Here is an 18,831-nt window from a genome sequence, read left to right as displayed (position 1 = left end):
TTTTCAATGGTGCTTGAGCATAGACGGTATTTCCCTTATGCGGGTGGGAGAAAGTCCAGAACAGATCTCCACTTAAGGGAAGGGCCAACTGTATTTTTAGTACAAGAACTGATGGTGCGCAGTGTGCTAAACTAGAGTCATTGTGTCTTCATTGAAGCCAGGGTTGATTAAAAATAAAATAAAATAAAATAAAGATCTTTTTATTTAGATTTCTTAAATTTAAATCAGTTTCCAAAATATTCTCAAAACAATTAGTAAAACATAGCTAAAAGATATGTTCATGAATACTAGTTACAGTACTTCTAATTACAATGTAGAAATGTGTTTTGCTGTTGTGTGCCTTCAAATCATTTCCAACTTTCTTAGAAAGTTTGCCATTGCCTTCCTCTGAGACTGAGAGAGTGTGACTTGCCCAAATTCACCGAGTGGGTTTCGTGGCCAAGCTGGGAATAGGACTTGGTCTCCACAGTCATAGTCCAACACTCAAATCACATAAGAAATATGTTAGTAGCAGTTTATAGAAATGAAAAATAACCTGATCAGTCCTATTCAGCAGCTGGTGTACATGAACTGTGCGCTCTCTCTCTCTCTCTCTCTCTCTTTCTCACTGCAAAGCTAGAGAAGGTCAATTCAATGCAAAGATAATTTGGGGACATGGGGTAGATCTGAATAAAGAGGAAGGGTGGGTATAAATGCAAGAGATCCTCTTTTTCAATAAATTGAAAATTAATCTGAAAACGGAATCATGGCTTAATGTGTACCTACCTGGTAATGAAACTAACATCTCTCTGTTGTGCTAAACAGTAATATATTTCTGTTAAAAGTTATGATTAAATTGAAGCTTGTTCACTATTGACTTAAGTTGTGATTTAAATGATTAAATTGTCCTTCAGATCCATTCAAATCATGATTAAAATCAATTTGATTTAAACTGATTCTGAAGGAAGTATATTTTCTACATTCTTGCCTGCTACACTGCTAGTATAGTAGTGCATCATGCATCATCTAAAAATAAAGTAAATCCTTCAAATCATGTTAATATGATCAAACTTATTTTTTAATAAAATATTATTTTTCTCTTTGAGTGAAACAGAAGTTTGTGATTAATTCTGTTAGGTTACAGTCCTAACATAACTCTTGAGACTGTATGCACATGCCAAAAAGCATGTGTTCATCCCAGCCTGGTGGTGTCCTGTACAGATAAAGCAGGTCATTAGCCCTGGGCCAGGATCGGCCAGTTCGGACATCAGTCCGGCAGTCCTGGCTCAAACCTGGCCCAAAGGGCCCTTGACCAGCTGCTTGCAGCAAAGTTTCCTGAAAATTCCGCTACAACAGCCAGCAGACTACACAGACTGCATGCCCCTTACCTGCCAGTGTATCTGTTCTGAAGGCCTCCAGTGAAGCCAATGTCATTGAAAGGGAACACCTCGGCCATGAGGGTGTCATCAGGTGCTCCATTTCCATCCTTATGGGCCTTAGCAGGGGCCTTTGGAGCAGATGTGATGGTGGTGACAGGTAATGGGTGCACGGCAGCAGCAGATCCACAGCATGGCAGTGTGTGGCCATGTGAAACCCTCTTGTTTCTGTGCTTCCTGGGGACTGACCTGGGTCAGAATTATCGGCAAGATACCATTGGCTTCACTCATGGTATCCTGCCCATCCGTCCAGGCCTTTAGTTCTTACTAGACATGTATAGGATTACACTTACATTTTAGCTTATGTATTTCAATACATCTATACGAATATACAAATGCAGTTGGCTCTCCATTTCCACTGATTCTTTGTCCACAGATCCAAGCATCCATGGCTTGAAAATATCAAAACAATAAATACATTCCAAAAAGTAAACTTTGATTTTTCCATTGTATTTAAGGGGCACCATTTATTATCTATTCTATTGCATTTAATGGAACTTGAACATCCATGGATCTTGGTATCCACGGGGAGTCCTGGAACCAAATCCCAGTGGATACCAATGGCCCATTGTATACGAAAGAAAATAATATAATTTCATGCTACGGATGTCTACCAAAACATCTGTGAAAATATCAGTAACAAAAATTTATCCTTGCTTGATGTTAAAATATGATATAAAAACTTAATTTTTCCAGCTGTCTCCACCGTTTGGGATGCCTTTGCCTGCCATTTTTGGAGATAATTTTATGATGATGACTGATCTCTCCAACTTTTCACTATCTTGCTCTGCCTCTCTCTACCACCACAGCAGTAAACAATGAACTGTGTAATTAGTATACCCATAAAACAATTAAAAATATAACTCACTCATTTTCTAGGTACAGTGCCTTTATGAAACTAAGAAACGGGCCATTTCTCCTCTCAGATCATTTGTGTTTTACTACAAGCCATAGATTAGAGACTATTCTGTTAGGAACAATAGACACATGCAGGTATATAAACTGTTATTTTCAGAATGCTCAGAATTGGAATGGAGAAAAGGAACAGATCATTACAGATTAAGATCTGGCAGGCTTGGTTTATTGGGGGATGAGAGGGTTGATTTTAGATTACTATTTTTAACTTTGTATGTTTTAAATGTTATACAGTATTTGTAATTCTTTATATTTTTTCGATTTTAATTCTGTGATTTTAATTGTTGTTTTAATGTGTTGTTAGCTGCCTTGGGTCCCACTTTGGGAGGAAGGCGGGATAAAAATAAAATAAATAAATAATAAAATAAATAATAAATATGTGCGTCCAACGCCACATATGAAAATGCTGAACCTGAATCTTGCTATCTAATTCCTAATTCCTTCTGTAGTTTTAGGCTAGGAATAGGAAACTGCGTCCTTCCAGATGTTGAGGGACTCCATCAACTAGCATATCCAATGGTGAAGTAGCAATCCCATGACATCTGGAAGGCTGCAGTTGCCCACCCCTGTTTAGACCCATGCTATAAGACTTGACACATACAAAAAGGTGCATGAAAGCCGTATTCTTATCTATGCTATATTAAAAGAATATGAAGGATTAGAAATAAGCGATTGGCTCATGCTGGTTTCATGAGAAAAACAAATTTGGGAATGATCAACATATATTAATTTAACAGTAGTGAATCTGATTTATGAGATGCTGATGTCAATGTAAAGTCCATTTCAAAAAAAGAAGGGAATAAGGAAAGGATTACAGCACATATAAAACATGGCTACAAATAGTATATATTGCTGTATGAACCCTTAGAGTGTTATAAAACATCATGACATTATTCTGCACATTAAATTATCATAAAACACTCCACATTACATACTATATTGCTGATTTCCTTGTACATTTCCTTTATTTTCTGCATTTATGTTTATTTATGCACAGAATTGGCCCTAAACACGTTTTATTATGCCATTATGCATTAAACAAACAGTATGCATGACTTTTTCAACCCAGAAGTACTCCATAGGCTAACATCAAAGTATTAAAATATAAGTACTTTATAAATCAACCTCTTCAAATATGAGTGAGAACACATCTTCCATATATTATATCAAAGTAACATTGCCCATTAGTTGTATGGGGCATATTCCAAATTAATGTAAACACTTTCTATGTACCATTGAATCGATAGGAGAATTAAACACAACCCTTCACATTGAAATCAATGGGACTTTATAGTCACATTTACAGTTTATGTAAACGGCAAGCTTACTGGATTATGTACATTTTGTACATATCAGTGGGATCTCTATCCAGCATAATTGGATCTTAGCATAAAATTAATTACAGTATGAATTCTCCATGAATTTTGTGATCCTGTTTTGAAGCTATGATGGAAATATTTTCAAAATGCCATAAAAACAGAATTCAGGTTACTAAATTTCCTATGTGGCTGTGACTGCATAGACATGTTGCCTCTAGGCATAATCTAATAAAACATGCTGCCTCTAGGCCAGTGATGGCGAACCTGTGGCACGCGTGCCAGAGGTAGCACTCAGAGCCCTCTCTGTGGGCACATTTGCCATTGTGCCAGCACAGAGTTTGCATGAGTTTGTTACTAGAAAGCCAGAGGGACATGGCACTTTGCAATAAATAAGTGGGTTTTGGGTTGCATTTTGGGCACTCGACCTCGAAAAGGTTCACCATCACTGATCTAATCCATTCATCAAATTCTTGAGAATCCTGTTCTTATTTAGATTAAGAGCTTTTAAACTGCATGGTCAGTGGCATAATGTTTTTTAAAACTGATGCCATCATGTATAAAAGTCTAGAGGGGATTACAGTGCAGTTTACAATTGTTATTGTTGACTATTGTCAAGTCAACTTGGACTTATGGTGACCCTATGAATAAGAGACCTCTGAGTCACCATGTTATCAACAGCCCTGCTCTTGCAGACTGAAGGCTGTGGCTTCCTTGACTAAGGCCCGGTACAGACGGGTGCTTTGTGCTGGCCTGAGGCAGATATTAGGGATCCGTAGGACTGGGCATCCATACGCGCCCAGTCCTTCAATCGACACCCGTGTGCCATCTTGCTATGGCCCCATCCACATGGGGCGTGGCATTGTGACACACAGGCATCCATGCACCCAAATGGCTCTAGCTGGAAGAGACATCATGGCACCTCTAAATGAGGCCTCTAAAAAGAAGCCGCTCTAGGGAGTGCATCGGTGCTGCGCCATGCGGCTGGCGCAGCATCAATGAGGGGCAAAGATGGGCAGTAGCCCCTCTCAGTCTATCCACCTGTACTACAGTCTTCATCTTTTCCTACTTTGTTGTAGGAATGCCTTCAGGTTGTTCTTGACTTATGCCAACAATAAGGTGACAGTGTTTTCTTGGCAAGATTTGTTTCAGATATGGGTTTGCCTTTGCCTTCCTCTGAAGCTTAGAGAATGTGACCTGCCCAAGATCAACCAGTGGGATTCCATGGCTCAGCCAGAATTCAAACCCTCCGGAGTCATAGTCCAACATTCAAACCACTACACTGCACTGCTGCTGTCTTGCCCTACTACAATCTACCTTACCAAGCATTATTGACTTTTCCTAATGAGTCATGTCTTCTCATGATATGTCAGAACTACAACAGTTCAGTTGAGTCATCTTGGCTTCTACAGAGAGTTCAGTCTTGCTATGTCCTAGGAGCCATTTATTTTACTTTTTTGCAGTCCATAGTATCTATATGCATTAACTCTCCTTCGACACCATATTTCAAATGAATTGATTCTCATCCTGTCGGCTTTTTTCAGTGTCCGGCTTCACAACCATACATAGAAATTGAAAATACAATGGCATGGACAATCCTGATTTTGGTTTTCAATGATATATTTATTTTTACACTAGAGAATCTTGTCTTTTACAATAGTTTGTTTAACAGTTTACAATAGCTAAGGTGAAATCTTTCCAGCGCTTTGTATCTCTGTTGTCCATGCATCCCAATATACCTCATTCCATGTCTAGCCTCACTTTATTTTCTGCTTGCTGTCAATATTCTACTGCTTCCAGTTTTCAAACTCTGTACTGTTGTATCTTTCTGGGGTCTGGTCAGAGTTCATTGCTTTGGAATAAATTGCTAGCATTCTCTCTCTTGTTGATGCATATATTAAACATCCTTTTTTTTTTTTTTTTTTTTTTTTGGCTCATAGTCACTTTGAGAATCTGATTAAAACTGTGGAACCTTCCCACCCCCACCCTCAAGAAATATGCACACATAAGTTTGCATAAAATTTATTTTTAACTGTATATGAAATTGATTTTCCTCATATGGAGTAGTGTAGACTGTGGAAAAAAGTTACTTGAAAAGTCTAAACTGGTACCTTAAAATTCACCGTGAGAGAGGAAAATATTAGTGTAGCAGAAAGCAAAGTACATGGGGAAAATAATCATTTTTTCACTCCATTTCCCAGATTCCCCCTCACTAAAGTCCATTGAGGTGTTAAGAACTCATGGACAAACCCTTTGAAACAGAATAAATGAGGGAATAGTGACTTGTATGGGACCAATGTGGGTTTCTTACATCCAAATCCAATGCTTTAGCAACTATCCCAGACATTGTTTTTGTTTTTAAGTTATAGAGTTATAGTGCAGAAGTGCAATTTCACTGCTTCACTATAGCACTATGCCACTTTTTAAAAATTTAAAAGTAAAAGAGAAGGGAAATACAATTCTGATATGTCTTTGAAATACAAAAAAGAAAAAAGAAACCCAGTGTTGCAGCTGGTGCCAGATATTGCCACGAAATAGTCTGGGACAACTGAAATATTGCTTGGATATTTTCAAGAACTCAAGAACAAAAGCAAGAAATACCACAATCCCAACACATTTGCCCAACCTAGAGGAGCTTGAGTGGAAATTTGCATCTGGTCTTGTCTGTCATTGTCCAACATGCCACACTACTTTATTTTTTGGATTTGCAGAAATCTAGTATCCATTCTGAATTCCAACTAAAATGAAAATAGTGCTTAATGTCACATAGAAGCAGCATTGTAATTCAGTGGCTGAACATTTTTAAGGATTGCTTTAGTTGTGCATTTCTGTCTGGCAAGGGGATTGGACAAGATGACCCTTGTGGTTTCCTCCAACTCTATGCTATGTGTAACTAGTGCATTAGTTTATATCCTTCTGTTCCTCATGTAAAAGAAACTCAATTGTTATATAAAAAGAAACCTGTTTAGACACTATTATTAAATAATCAATAGTCAGTATTGTACCATAATCTGTCTGTAAATGAAAAGTCTGACAACTTGAATCTAAGTATAGTGTATAATTTTGAAGAACTAGTGCTATGTTTTTGGTTGCAGTGTTTTCAAACATATTTTGTGCTAGTTATGTAAATCCCTAGGGCATCTGTCAGTCATTTTTTGTATGGTGTGCTTAGTTTAACTAGTTAATTTGGACCTTGTGAGTGATTCTGTGAAGTTTGATCATCACACTAATGTACTGTTCATGCAATTTATATAGGGTGTGCTCATGGGACACTGTTTGCTTCAGAGCATTCAGGAACTAGTTGCTGGGGTAGAATTTACTAGCATAAAACTATAAATGAAAAAAAACAACCCCCTGTAAAATTGTCTGGCTTTATCGAGTTGACGTTTGAAAGTACTACATCTAGAGTAAATGCACTCATTCAGTAAATAATGAGTAAAACTTTTATTATTATTTGTACTGCAATGGACTTTGGGCTCTGAAACATCAAAATGTTTATGATAGACACAACTGAACATTACATTCATCCTTTCAGTTGCGGCCACATCTGCATCACATGTCAATGATTACTAATGGTCAAGTCGTCAGTACCATCTGAAATTACTATATAACCAACTTCTCTCCGGAATGTACAGTACAACTCTCTCTGTCACATCAAAATATGCTCTAGGTTACAGAGTCCATTTGAGCTTCTCCAGTTTGGACTGGTTTGTGTCTTCCTGCAAGACCAACACAGCAATATTGCAGGAATGGGTGTCTCTAGCTGAAGCATTTCTTTGCTGATCCAGAAAATCCTGAAATCAAAACATTAGTTTTACACTTTCATGGCTGTTGTGAAATAATCTTCATCCCACATGATTCCGTTGCTTCAGCATATGTGGACTGAGGCTCATGTCTTCAAACAGATCTCTGTAATTTGTATCATTGTCCTCATCCCTGTTTCAGAGCAATGAATAAGAACAGATGTTATTAACTGTGTGTTATTAGCTGTGTGTAAGCAAATACTAAGCAGACTCCTTGGGTTGTACCCAGCGCTGTCTATACACATGGGGAAAGTGCTTATGATTGTACAAGGTAGGGCATCAAGTTTTCTCCTTTTCTCCCTCCCTGGACTGTAGCCCTCTGGGCCATGTCCCATATGATTTCATAGGTTCCTCTAACGTTAAGGAACAACTTTTTCAAGTGGCAGCAGTGAGGAAGGCAAACTGGGATGAACGGGATGCCCTGTCTTACACTAGTGTAAGCACCAGCATGACTTCTGGCCCTTTAGATTTCCTGGGTTGTAGTGTTTATCATCATTCATTGTTGGTTATGCTAGGGCTCGAGGGAGATGCAGTGTAACAGCACCTAGAGAATCTGTATGCAAAGGGATCTTGTGACACCTTTCAGACTAAGTGAAAGAAAAAGTTGGTAACATGAGCTTTTGGAAGACTCAGGTCTACAAAAGCACATGCTACCAGCTTCTTTCTTTCAGTTAGTCTCAAAGGTGCTACAAGATCCCTTTGCATACTGATTTTCTAATGTAACACAGCTGTGTCTTTGAAAACTTAGAGAAAAACAAGTTGCCCATCCCAGCGATACTTCAAAGGTGCTGTTAGATACTACTTGATGTTAAAGCCAGTTACTTTGAAGTCTAGTTTATTAGAGTGGGTTGAGTATTGTAGTTGTGCCTCCCATTCCTCAGTAGGTTTCACTGCAAGTACCACCGGTTTTTAAGGGAATAGGATGAGCTTGACATGCATATTCTTTAAACAGTGATCACAAAGATCATACAAAATTGTATACCTTAGATCAAGTTCAACAAAAGGAACTGAGTCCAAGGGCTGGGGAAGGGGCAGATATATATATATAGTGTATGACTTGGCCTTGCATCAAGCACATTAGTTTTTCAGTGATAGTTGACAGAGTCACTAAATTTGAATTCATCAGGTGATGTCAAAACTAGCCATTACCTAATCAAGCCCATGGAGGTTTATGCTGAAAACAACTGGTTTGTCTTAAAGATGCCACAAAACCTCTCCCTCCTCCCCTTCTCAGTGGTAAAGTTCAAATGCCAATACATACAGAAATCACAGCTGAAAGTACAGTATATGCGAATGTAGTAATAGCGTTCCAAAATTATGAAGAGAAATGTTCCCTGTTTTTAATTGTTTGTGCTTTTATTTTCTTTTAAAAGGTTTATGTTAGGGGAAAATATGTCTATGTTTACAGCACCAAAAGCCATTTTATTTTTATGGAGGAGTTTGCAAACTTTCTCAAAAAGTCTAATTTCCTTGCAAGGGAAAATATTCAGGCCTTGTTAAACTATGTATAAGTATTCTGTTGCTGTTTATTTTCATTATTCTCTGTTTATTTTCCAAAATTATTCCCTAAATATGTCAATGGACTATATACCTATTCTTTCCTAGCCTCTTTTTGGTCTTCACCCAGATTTCCACTGTCTCTGTGTCTGCTGTCTCTGTGTCTGCAAGGAAGCATTGGAATCAATTTATTTTTTATTTTTCAGCCATTTGTCATCTATGACATGAATTCCTTAATGATGGGTGAAGATCAGATCAAGTGTAAACATCTGGCCCCCATGCAAGAGCAGAACAAAGAGGTGGCCATTCGTATCTTCCAGCGTTGTCAGTTTCGCTCAGTGGAAGCTGTTCAGGAGATCACAGAATTTGCCAAAAGCATTCCAGGATTTGTGAGTTTAGACCTGAATGACCAAGTAACTCTCCTGAAATATGGTGTCCATGAAATCATCTATACGCTCCTGGCCTCCATGATGAATAAAGATGGTGTTCTTATATCCGATGGACAAGGATTCATGACTCGGGAGTTCCTCAAGAGCCTCCGAAAACCTTTTTGTGACTTTATGGAGCCCAAGTTTGAGTTTGCTGTCAAGTTCAATGCACTGGAATTAGACGACAGTGATCTGGCAATATTTATAGCTGTCATTATTCTCAGTGGAGGTAAGTGTGACATAAATACTGTATATTTGTTCTTGGGCTGGAATAAATCTTGAACCAGGAATGCAGTACTCGGGACCCACCAAGCCAAACTCAGCCTGCCAGCTAGATATTTTGGCCCACCATATATTTAGAACTTCCTGTTTTTGCAACTACAGACTGGAAATGGAAATAGTAGTTTCCTGAATTGCTGGTGCCTTTCTGCGCACAGTTCAGGAGCTGCCTTCAACATGTTGGATCAGAAGTTGGGCAGACTTACCTTGAGAGCTTCATAGCTCATACTGTAGTCATATTTGACAGATAGGCTTCCATCCTCTGTGGTCTTGATTAATAGTATATGTTTTCACTGAGTTCAAAAAGGAATCACAATGTTGGGTGAAGGAAAGCACAACTGAATGAAAAACTCTGCAGCACACATGGAGCAACATCTGGGTCAGGATGCAGTTGATGTGGGGGGGGGAGAATAGGAAGGAGTGGGGAGTCAAATATTACAGATGCTCTCAGCGCAGGCATCCCTACCCTGCTTTGTTCCCTGAATGTAGAAAGTATCTGCCTATTAACTGCTAAACTGGGGAAATGCCCTTCTGAAGACATTATAAGCATCTTCTGTTATTTATACAAATTCTTGACCAATAGGACTCAGGCTCAGACTGGGAGCCTTTGGGCCTCAGTGGTCAGCCACATTAGCAGCATCTTTCTAGGCAGCTCAGTGCCCACAGGTCCTGGCCAGTACCTTGCCTACTAAGGCTGGCCATTGGGTCCTCTTGCACAGGAAAGAAATATAAGGCCCTGCTTACATGGCCTTTTAGTACATCCTGATGATGTACTAGGGTTGCCCGGGAGCATAGTTTTTAGACGCTCCCTAACCCTGGTACGGTGCCAGGACGTCAAATGACGCCTAGCGTTCACATATCCCGGCTCACTTGTGATGCTGTAAGTGCTCCATCGGCGCATTGCGGCGTCACAAGCGCGCCACATAAAGAACCCGTCTTTTAAGGGTTCTTTTTGCTCCACGGGGCAGCCCTGCAGTCTGGCGGCTGCGGCTTCCCCACGGAGCAAACTAGGGCAGCGGGAGACCACCCACTTTGGGCAGTCTGTATCCCGCCTAAGAGATCTTCCTGTTCCACACAGTCCTTTTCTGAGCACAGTCCTGTATTCTTTCATTGTCCATTAATCCAGATGCCTGTTGTTTCTCAGTCCTATTTCTTAGTTTATCCTTCGGTTTTGACTTACATTTTGGTTATGACCCTTAGTTTTGACTCAGGGTGCATCAGCACTATAGAAATAATGCAGTTTGACTCCACTTTAACTGCTGTGGCTCCATCCTATAGAATCCTGGGATTTGTAGCTTTGTGAGATGTCAGCATTCTTTGGCAGAGAAGTCTTGCAAGAAGACCTTGTAAAACTACAAATCCCAGGATTCCACTGGATGGAGCTACAGCACTTAAAGTGGTCTCAAATTATATTAATTTCTACAGTGTAGCTGCACCCTCAGACTGCTGCTTACAGGGCAATGCTGATAATTCTACCAGAGAATATAGTGTAAAAATTACTTTACACCAAGTCACACTGGTGGTCCCAGAATTCTCCTAGAGACTCTACAGCCTGAGGATTCTGGGAGTTGTGGTCCAAAAAAGTAGCTTTGTGCAAGTTCTGACCATGAGTAGCAGCTTCTGCTTAGTATCTCCAGCAGAAGTCTCATTGTTGATAAGCCATCCAAGTGCAACATAAAGGTTTCAAATAGGTGTATTTTGCAAGTCCATGCCTCTTAATAGATAGAAAAAAGTATTCTGCTCCATGGCCTATGTTCCAAATTGTTTTCAAGAACAGCCGCATATAAAGGAGAAGAGTACAAACAGTAAAGCAAACAGGACAATCATGGCCGGACAGTTTCATAAATGAAAGATACGTAAAATGCATTTTTTTCTCTCCATCATGTGTGTATCTTTACAATTTCCTCCTTCCATCACTGGGGTGGCAAAGGGGGAAAGAATGGAGGGGCAACCAGTCAGGATGACTGACAGGCAGACCATAAGGGCTGTTGGCTCCTACACTGATGTACACTGGGTGAGGGAAACACAACAAGTTCACCAGGTAAAAATGTGTGGCCAGTTGTGCTGGTGTCATTTTGAAGTGCTTTGTGATGCATGTGATGTTTTTAAGTTCTTTGTGTGGGGGGGGGGGGCTTATCAGGGTCATTGCAGGATGGATCCCTATGGATCAGAAAAATACAAAGTGAAACCAATTTTTTTTCATCAGTGTAGAAGCAGCTTTAGACTTTGAAGACCAGGGTTTGAATCTCTGTTTGGCCATGGAAACCTTCTGTGTGACCTTGGGCAAATCACATTCTCTCAGCCTCAGGCAAAGGCAAACCCGCTCTGAATAAATCTTGGCAAGAAAACCCTGTGATAGGCTTAAGGTCGCCATAATTCAGAAACATCTTAAATGCGCATAACCCAACAACAATTGACAAAGCCTTTTAGAAATGTTTTTAATGTTGTTGGTTTAACTTGTCAGCTTTCTTTAGAACTTTGCTTAGAATCCTACTTTATGGAAGGGGAATTGACCTAAGATGTTCTTCCCCTTCTGAATCAGAAATATTTTGTGGCTATTCTTCTTCACATACATTTTACAGTACAGTAATTTGTGAACCCTGAATTTTTACCAGTACATGAACAGTTGATCATAAACTGGGGGGGAGGGGGTTGGTCCCTCTTAAAACAAACATACCCAAGAACCTCCAGGATCTCAAAGTTTCTTCCCTTTAAAAATGATATTTTGGTCTTCTTAGAATAATGGAACACATCTTAATCATATGTAAAACTGATGACAAACCTCTCTGGACCTGAAAGTCGATTTGTGGTACATTCATTAACCAAGGCCCACAACTGCTGAGTCACACCAATAGTACGATAAGGGCTCTCAGCCAAATGCCTATTCTTACTCTAAATGACTTTCAGTAGCATTTGCTGTTAGAGATAAGAAATGCATAGGAATTTTGCCTGTGTACATAAAACATAAACTCATTCTTATGATCCTTTTGTCGGTAAATGATTAACAGGAAGCATGGTTAACACAGATTTTTGAAGAATGGAATAGGGTTTCACATTGAGAAGAAACACCCTTCTACACCTATTTCATCTATTTCAGTCCAACATTGAATCTTATCACATAATCTGTAATGTTTCAGAAGTAGTTTCCATTCTATTGATGTTACAGTACTGGTGGTCTTAGTATAAGGCTGTTATTGTGTGTGAAAGAGAAAGGGAAAATGTGCATCCATTTTTAAGGGTCTGTTTTTAATGATCTAGCACTTGTCTGCTCCAACATAACTTCAGATTCCAACTATTGTTTCATAATTTCAAGGAAAAATAATGTTTGAAAAATCATGACGATTGCATGGGGCAAAGGAGACATCTCCTAGTGCTACCAGAAGGCAACATTCACCTAGTTTGTTTTTTCCTCCATAACAGGTGTGTGTGTGTGTGTGTGTGTGTGTGTGTGTGTAAAACTTTGTGGGGTCACAAACACAAGATGGTATTGACCACACAACACAGTAATCCAGGATTCAGGGGAAGCTGGCTCACTATGCACAAACATGCTGGTGTGTGGTACTTGCTCACTCCCTCTTTATTCTGTAGATTGATTTTTATGTGCACCTAGACTCAGCTATCCAGTCAACAATGGAGAAATATAAGTAACAAACAAACACAGAACAAACTTCTTTGGTTTCTTTCCTGGTTGACATAACATGGTCAACTTATAAGGAGGTTCAGCCATGGTGAACTGAGCAGCCATATTACTTGTACACCATAAGATCTGATTTCCCATAGATCTCCGGAATATACTGGCCCTAGACCTGCCCTAACATTCCCCATTACCTAGGCATTATATTACGATGCCAGGTGGCAGTTTCCATGTGTGCCCGACTGCGCCTCTGACGTCAGCACCGCTGGCATGCACCACTCATTCTGAGGTCAGAACAAGCTACCCAGCTTCGATCAAATGGCTGGGCACCTTGTTCTGATCTCAGAGTGAGCAACATGCACCAGCTGAGGCAATGCTGGGCAGCATAGCGAGACTCATTGAAAAGTGCCACCTGGTATCACAACTGAGAGCTCAAGATCTTCTGGGAAGATCCAGAGCAAATGGTGAGGCTTGTTACACTATTTTAAGGTGGGTTTTGTGCTGAATTGAGTGGACATCATCTGGCGAGTTTTCATGAGAACCAGGAATTGGGTCATTATGACTACTTGCCATGGGAACGAGGAGGATGTTTCATTTGGCCTATGAGGTTAGGACCTCAGTCACTTTTGTGATTCATAGGATTGGATTGTAAATCCTCACAGAACAAGTTCAGCCCACATATCCTCCTTTGAATTGAGAGAAATAGTTCTGATCTGATAGGCTGGATTTTTTTTAAGTTCCTTTATCTGTAACAGTGATGTAGACACGGGTCAATTGACTTGAACTCAAGTCAAACTCAAGTCACTTCATTATCTCGACTTGGACTAAACTTGGCAATAAATGATGCACTGACTTGACTGGTGACTTGTATATTTTTAATGATTGACCTGCTGACATCATTCACTTCAAGCAACAAGCAAGACTCACCCCCTGTGTAGTGGATGCATTTCTCAGAGGGGAACAGCTAATGTGTTAGGCAATGGGCTTGAGATGGAAAGATCATTCTAAAACTTTTGAAAGGCTTTAGAAGGCTCTTCTGATGTGCAGCAGGGACAGGCTGACAAGCAGACATCAAACGCCCCTCAAACCCATTGCTTAATGTGTTTGCCGTTTTGTTCCAAGAAACATGCCCCTACTCCTTTTTTCTCTTAGAAGATGGCTCCCAGACTTGAGACTTGACTTGAGACTCAACTTCAAAGTATCTTGCAAGGGCTTGAGACTCAACTTTAGACTTGAAGGTAGAGACTTGAGACTTGATGGTGTGACTTTGGTAAAAATTACATTCATTGTAACGAGTGAGGAAAATGCTTAGAAAATGTTCATATACTGAAACTGCTATATCCAAACCACTACTGAAAGTAAATTTCATCAGCTGAAGTTCAACTGAACTACTGGATTTATAGAACTACTTTTTTATCCTCTCGTTTTTGAGGAAGATGAAGAAAATGTTACAGAAATTGCCTTTTTCTTCACAGAGGCTCTTGTTCAGGGCTTTAAAAACCAGGATAATTCCTCTTTAGAAGTCAAACATTCTGTGTTAGCCTTTTATTAAATTTCAGTACCTGATCCCTTAATTTCTGGTGTATGGGGGAGCTTTAATGATGTGGTAATATGTGGCAATTTTAGGTTATACTTGTTTCTTTCCTTGTACTTATATCTTCCAAGGCTGAATATTAGTATTTGGGCCCTAAAGTATAAATCACTTCTCCAAAGTGAATGTCAGATCATATTAAGCCAATGCTTGTACAGGCCACCCTGATGTGGTGTACGCCAGGGGTGTAGCTATGGGTGTGAGGGGTGAATTCATTGTCACCCCAAATAATAATTCTGCCCCCTGAAATGAAATTTTCATTCTGTCTCCAAACTTCTAGTGTTGCAGAGAGTAAGGCACTGAAAATGGTTCACACTTAGAACTCACATATTTACTGTGTTCACTTTCCCTTGGTAATTGTGCCTCCCTCTTTTCTTTGGATGCCTAAACTGCATTTCTAAATGCTCAACTGAAGTGTTAAATTACTGAAATGCTACAAATTTGGGGACTGAAGGAAAAATGCATGGTGGGGACAGAATTCCTATGTTAGGCAGTGGCCTCATCCCACTCCCCTTTCCCTTTTGGCACACAGTAACCCCAAGCCTGCACTTTGAAGAGTCCTAAAAAGCCTGTCTGTTTCGTTGGATGGCCTAGCCATCATTTTACTTATTAACTTCTGTTTTGCTGCATGCACACAATGGACTGTGGTAGTCAGGATGCCATTCCATGTTGCCAAGTAAATTTAAGAGATTATACATTAGCAGCAGAGGCAGCAATAAGTCATTTGCAATTGCTGTTATAACATGAACAGTCTGCACAGTTATAAGCAGCATTTCACCCTATATTCAGCTCTCACGTTTGTCAAATTTTAGTGTTTATTAGTTTAAGTTCAATGTGGAGCCAGTGAAACCTTTGGAAAGTTTGGGGATTTTTTTCAGGATGTGCACTAAAAGCAGGGGTTGCAAAGGGAAAGGACTGATATGTTGGTAGCGTTTGCCTTCAAAAAGCTTCAAATAAAACTATATACATAAGGAAATGGCAGGTAACAAATGCAGTGAAATATGTGAGAAGTGAAAGAGATGAGTGTATGTATAAACAGAAACGTGGGAGGGGAGGAGAGGAGAGTAATTGATCTTACAGTGCTTGAATTCACATCTACATCTCTTGCTTGTGAAAATCTGGAGAGTTTCATTGATACAAAATACTCTCGTTTATTTATTTGATCACTTACACTTAAGTGCAAAAATTAATTTAGAATATCCAAAAGGTCAAGTATTTAGGGAAGTGAACGAGTTGTCTATAATGGTTCCAGTAGCCAGTTGCGAGAGCTAACTTGGGATAGTTGAGCAACCTGAGACCAGAGTTCAAATCCTTGCTCTGCCATGGAAATCCACTGGGTGATCTTGGGCAAACCCCATTCTCTCAAACTCAGAGGAGAGCAAAGACAAACCTCCTCTGAACAAGCTAGAATCAACTTGATGGCACACAATAGCAACAAACCAGTACCCATTAAATACTGTACCTGCCAATAAGGTGTTTGACAGGAAGGGGAATGTGAGAGGGAGGATCTCGTTTCCACCTCTGATTCCTGAACAAGTGATCATGCAAGAATGGCAACAGTTGTGAAAGGCAAGAAAAACAGAAATGCCTGGTGTTGCCAAGAGTCTCAGAAATGCATCCTACAGTCAGCTGATTTAAATGCACTTCATAGGAAAGACTGTTCTGAAAATCAGAAAAATCACCACAAACCAAATTCTTAGAACAAATAGCGGGATAGGAAGACTCAACCACAAATTTTAATGAAAACATCATCATCATCCCCAAAACTAGATGAAGTTCTTTGGAAGCACCACTTCCAGAGAAAATGGCCAGAGTGGAAGTATTTACAGAACTGTTCATCTTAGGTCTAGGAACTGTTTTGGTCAATCCCCTCTAATACGTACTGCTTCAAGAAATGTACAGTCCACTTCCCAACAAAGCTCGCCTTCCATCTTCCTATAGGACATAACACTTGATTCAGTAAAACATTCCACCTTCTGTAATGAGCAGTTTTTATATGATAAAAATTTACAAATGCTTCTGCTCAGACTTTGTTTATTTTCAAGTACTTCAGTGGTATTGTCTTGGAAATCCTGCAGAAGCCTCTATGAATATGTGTGGTTGTATCCAAATTATTTATATTTTGTTTTGTTCCATTCACTTTTAGATCGCCCTGGGTTACTCAATGTGAAGCCTATTGAAGATATTCAAGACAATTTGCTGCAAGCTTTAGAACTCCAGTTAAAGCTGAATCACCCTGAGTCATCACAGCTGTTTGCAAAATTGTTGCAGAAAATGACAGATCTCAGACAGATTGTAACAGAACATGTGCAGCTGTTGCAGATTATAAAGAAAACGGAGACAGATATGAGCCTTCATCCACTCCTACAAGAAATTTATAAGGACTTATATTAAGGGCCATAGAATTTCTAATCCACTGACATGATGTACGTTCTTCAAATTGCACTATTTCTTTGAAAGGGAAAATATTACATGCCAAAGAAATTACTGTGAAAGAAGCATTTAAAAAGACAGAGCTTTACTATTATAGATATATTTTATGCCTATTGTTTATAAAGACACATTTACCATTTGCTTTTAATATTAAAACGTCTATATAAACAAATTGTTGGCAGTATTTTCCAGATTATTTTTTTATTTGTCTGCTTGTTTGTCTGATTAAAAATATCATTGAAGTTGGTTAGCTGTGCAGTTAACAAAATTCAGTTTCACAATAAATAAATAAAAACGCCCTTGTTCAGACAAGCTTTCTGGATATTTTAATAGTGGTGTGCAAAAAAAACCAGTTAAAGATTACTGTATTGTCCCAGGAAGCACAGATTAGCTACACGAGCCTTAGTTTCTTTTTCCATCCATGTTTAAATCCATGCAAAGAAAGAGAAAATGGCCCATTAAAAAGACCCTGAACCAGCACATTGGTGCCATTTGAATGTTGGAGTTGGACTCCAGGAGACCAAGGTTGTAATGCCTGATTTTGGACAAATCATATTCTCAGTCTCAGAAAGGCAAATCTCTGAATAAAAATCTAGCCAAGGATAGGTAGCCATAGGATAGAGTTGGCTTCAAGGCACACAACTGTACCAACAAGCTAAAGATCTACAAATGCCAAACATACTTTGACTTAACTGATTTTGAAGGTCAAGCTACTGAAGTGTCATCAGGATGCCTTTTCCCACTGCCAATTATAGTTATGAATTATTATTATTTCATTTGAACATAGTATGAGCAACAAATTATGAATATAAAACAATACATGCCTACTATGTGCTATAGGTTCCTTACAGCATAAGTATTATACTATAACACTGTAATATGGACTGTTTACAAAGGGACCTTTTAGCACCTTTACAACTACAGAGCAAAAATGTTGTAGCACAGTGGTCCCCAAACTGTGCTCTTTTAAGGGATTTTGGACTTCAGCTCCCAGAATCCCAGACTATTGGCCAACATGGCTGAAGCCTCTGGGAGCTGAAGTCCAAAATCTCTTAAAGGGCACAGTTTAGGGACCACTGTTGCATAAGCTTTTGTAGACTTAGGCCTACTTCCTCAGATGCATCTGAGGATGTAAACCAGCATTGGAGGAAGTAGACCAAGTCAACAAAAGCTTCTGCTACAACATCTTTCATGCAGTCACTCTCAGTGGTGCTACAAAATCCCTTTGTATACTGATATTCCAGACTAACACGTCTATGCCTCTGAATGTAACATGGACTGTTTATCTGTTGTTGCTTCTACATGTTATGTACTGATTCCAACTGTTAGTTTCACAAGCAAGATGAATGGACCTACTCTTGCCCCTAGTGGAAATTAGCACGTGACCATAAAATTGGGTTTGCTTTTCAGATTGCCCCCAAGATTGAAAACACTGTGTGAGGTGGCAGCAACATGCATGCTCCTTTTGATCTTGGCAGAACTGGCAATGGATCCCTTCATGTGATTGCCCTCGAGCAAAC

General features: G+C 39.5%; 1 protein-coding gene across 3 annotated transcripts in view; it reads left to right on the top strand.

The window, feature by feature from the left end:
• Positions 1–17,495, top strand: part of PPARG (peroxisome proliferator activated receptor gamma) — a 90,865-nt gene extending 73,370 nt beyond the window's left edge. For all 3 annotated transcript variants that reach the window (XM_042453947.1, XM_042453949.1, XM_042453948.1), the window contains exons 6-7: positions 9,153–9,603; positions 17,025–17,495. In XM_042453947.1, coding sequence (XP_042309881.1) covers positions 9,153–9,603; positions 17,025–17,272 — 699 coding nt within the window. In that variant the 3' untranslated portion in view covers positions 17,273–17,495. The remainder of the gene's footprint in view (positions 1–9,152; positions 9,604–17,024) is intronic.
• The last annotated feature ends 1,336 nt before the right edge of the window (positions 17,496–18,831 follow it).

This window comes from Sceloporus undulatus, chromosome 2, assembly GCF_019175285.1.
Source record: "Sceloporus undulatus isolate JIND9_A2432 ecotype Alabama chromosome 2, SceUnd_v1.1, whole genome shotgun sequence".
Classification (NCBI taxonomy): domain Eukaryota; kingdom Metazoa; phylum Chordata; class Lepidosauria; order Squamata; family Phrynosomatidae; genus Sceloporus; species Sceloporus undulatus.
Note: the sequence above shows the minus strand (reverse complement) of the source record. Positions and strands in the feature narration are given on the sequence as shown.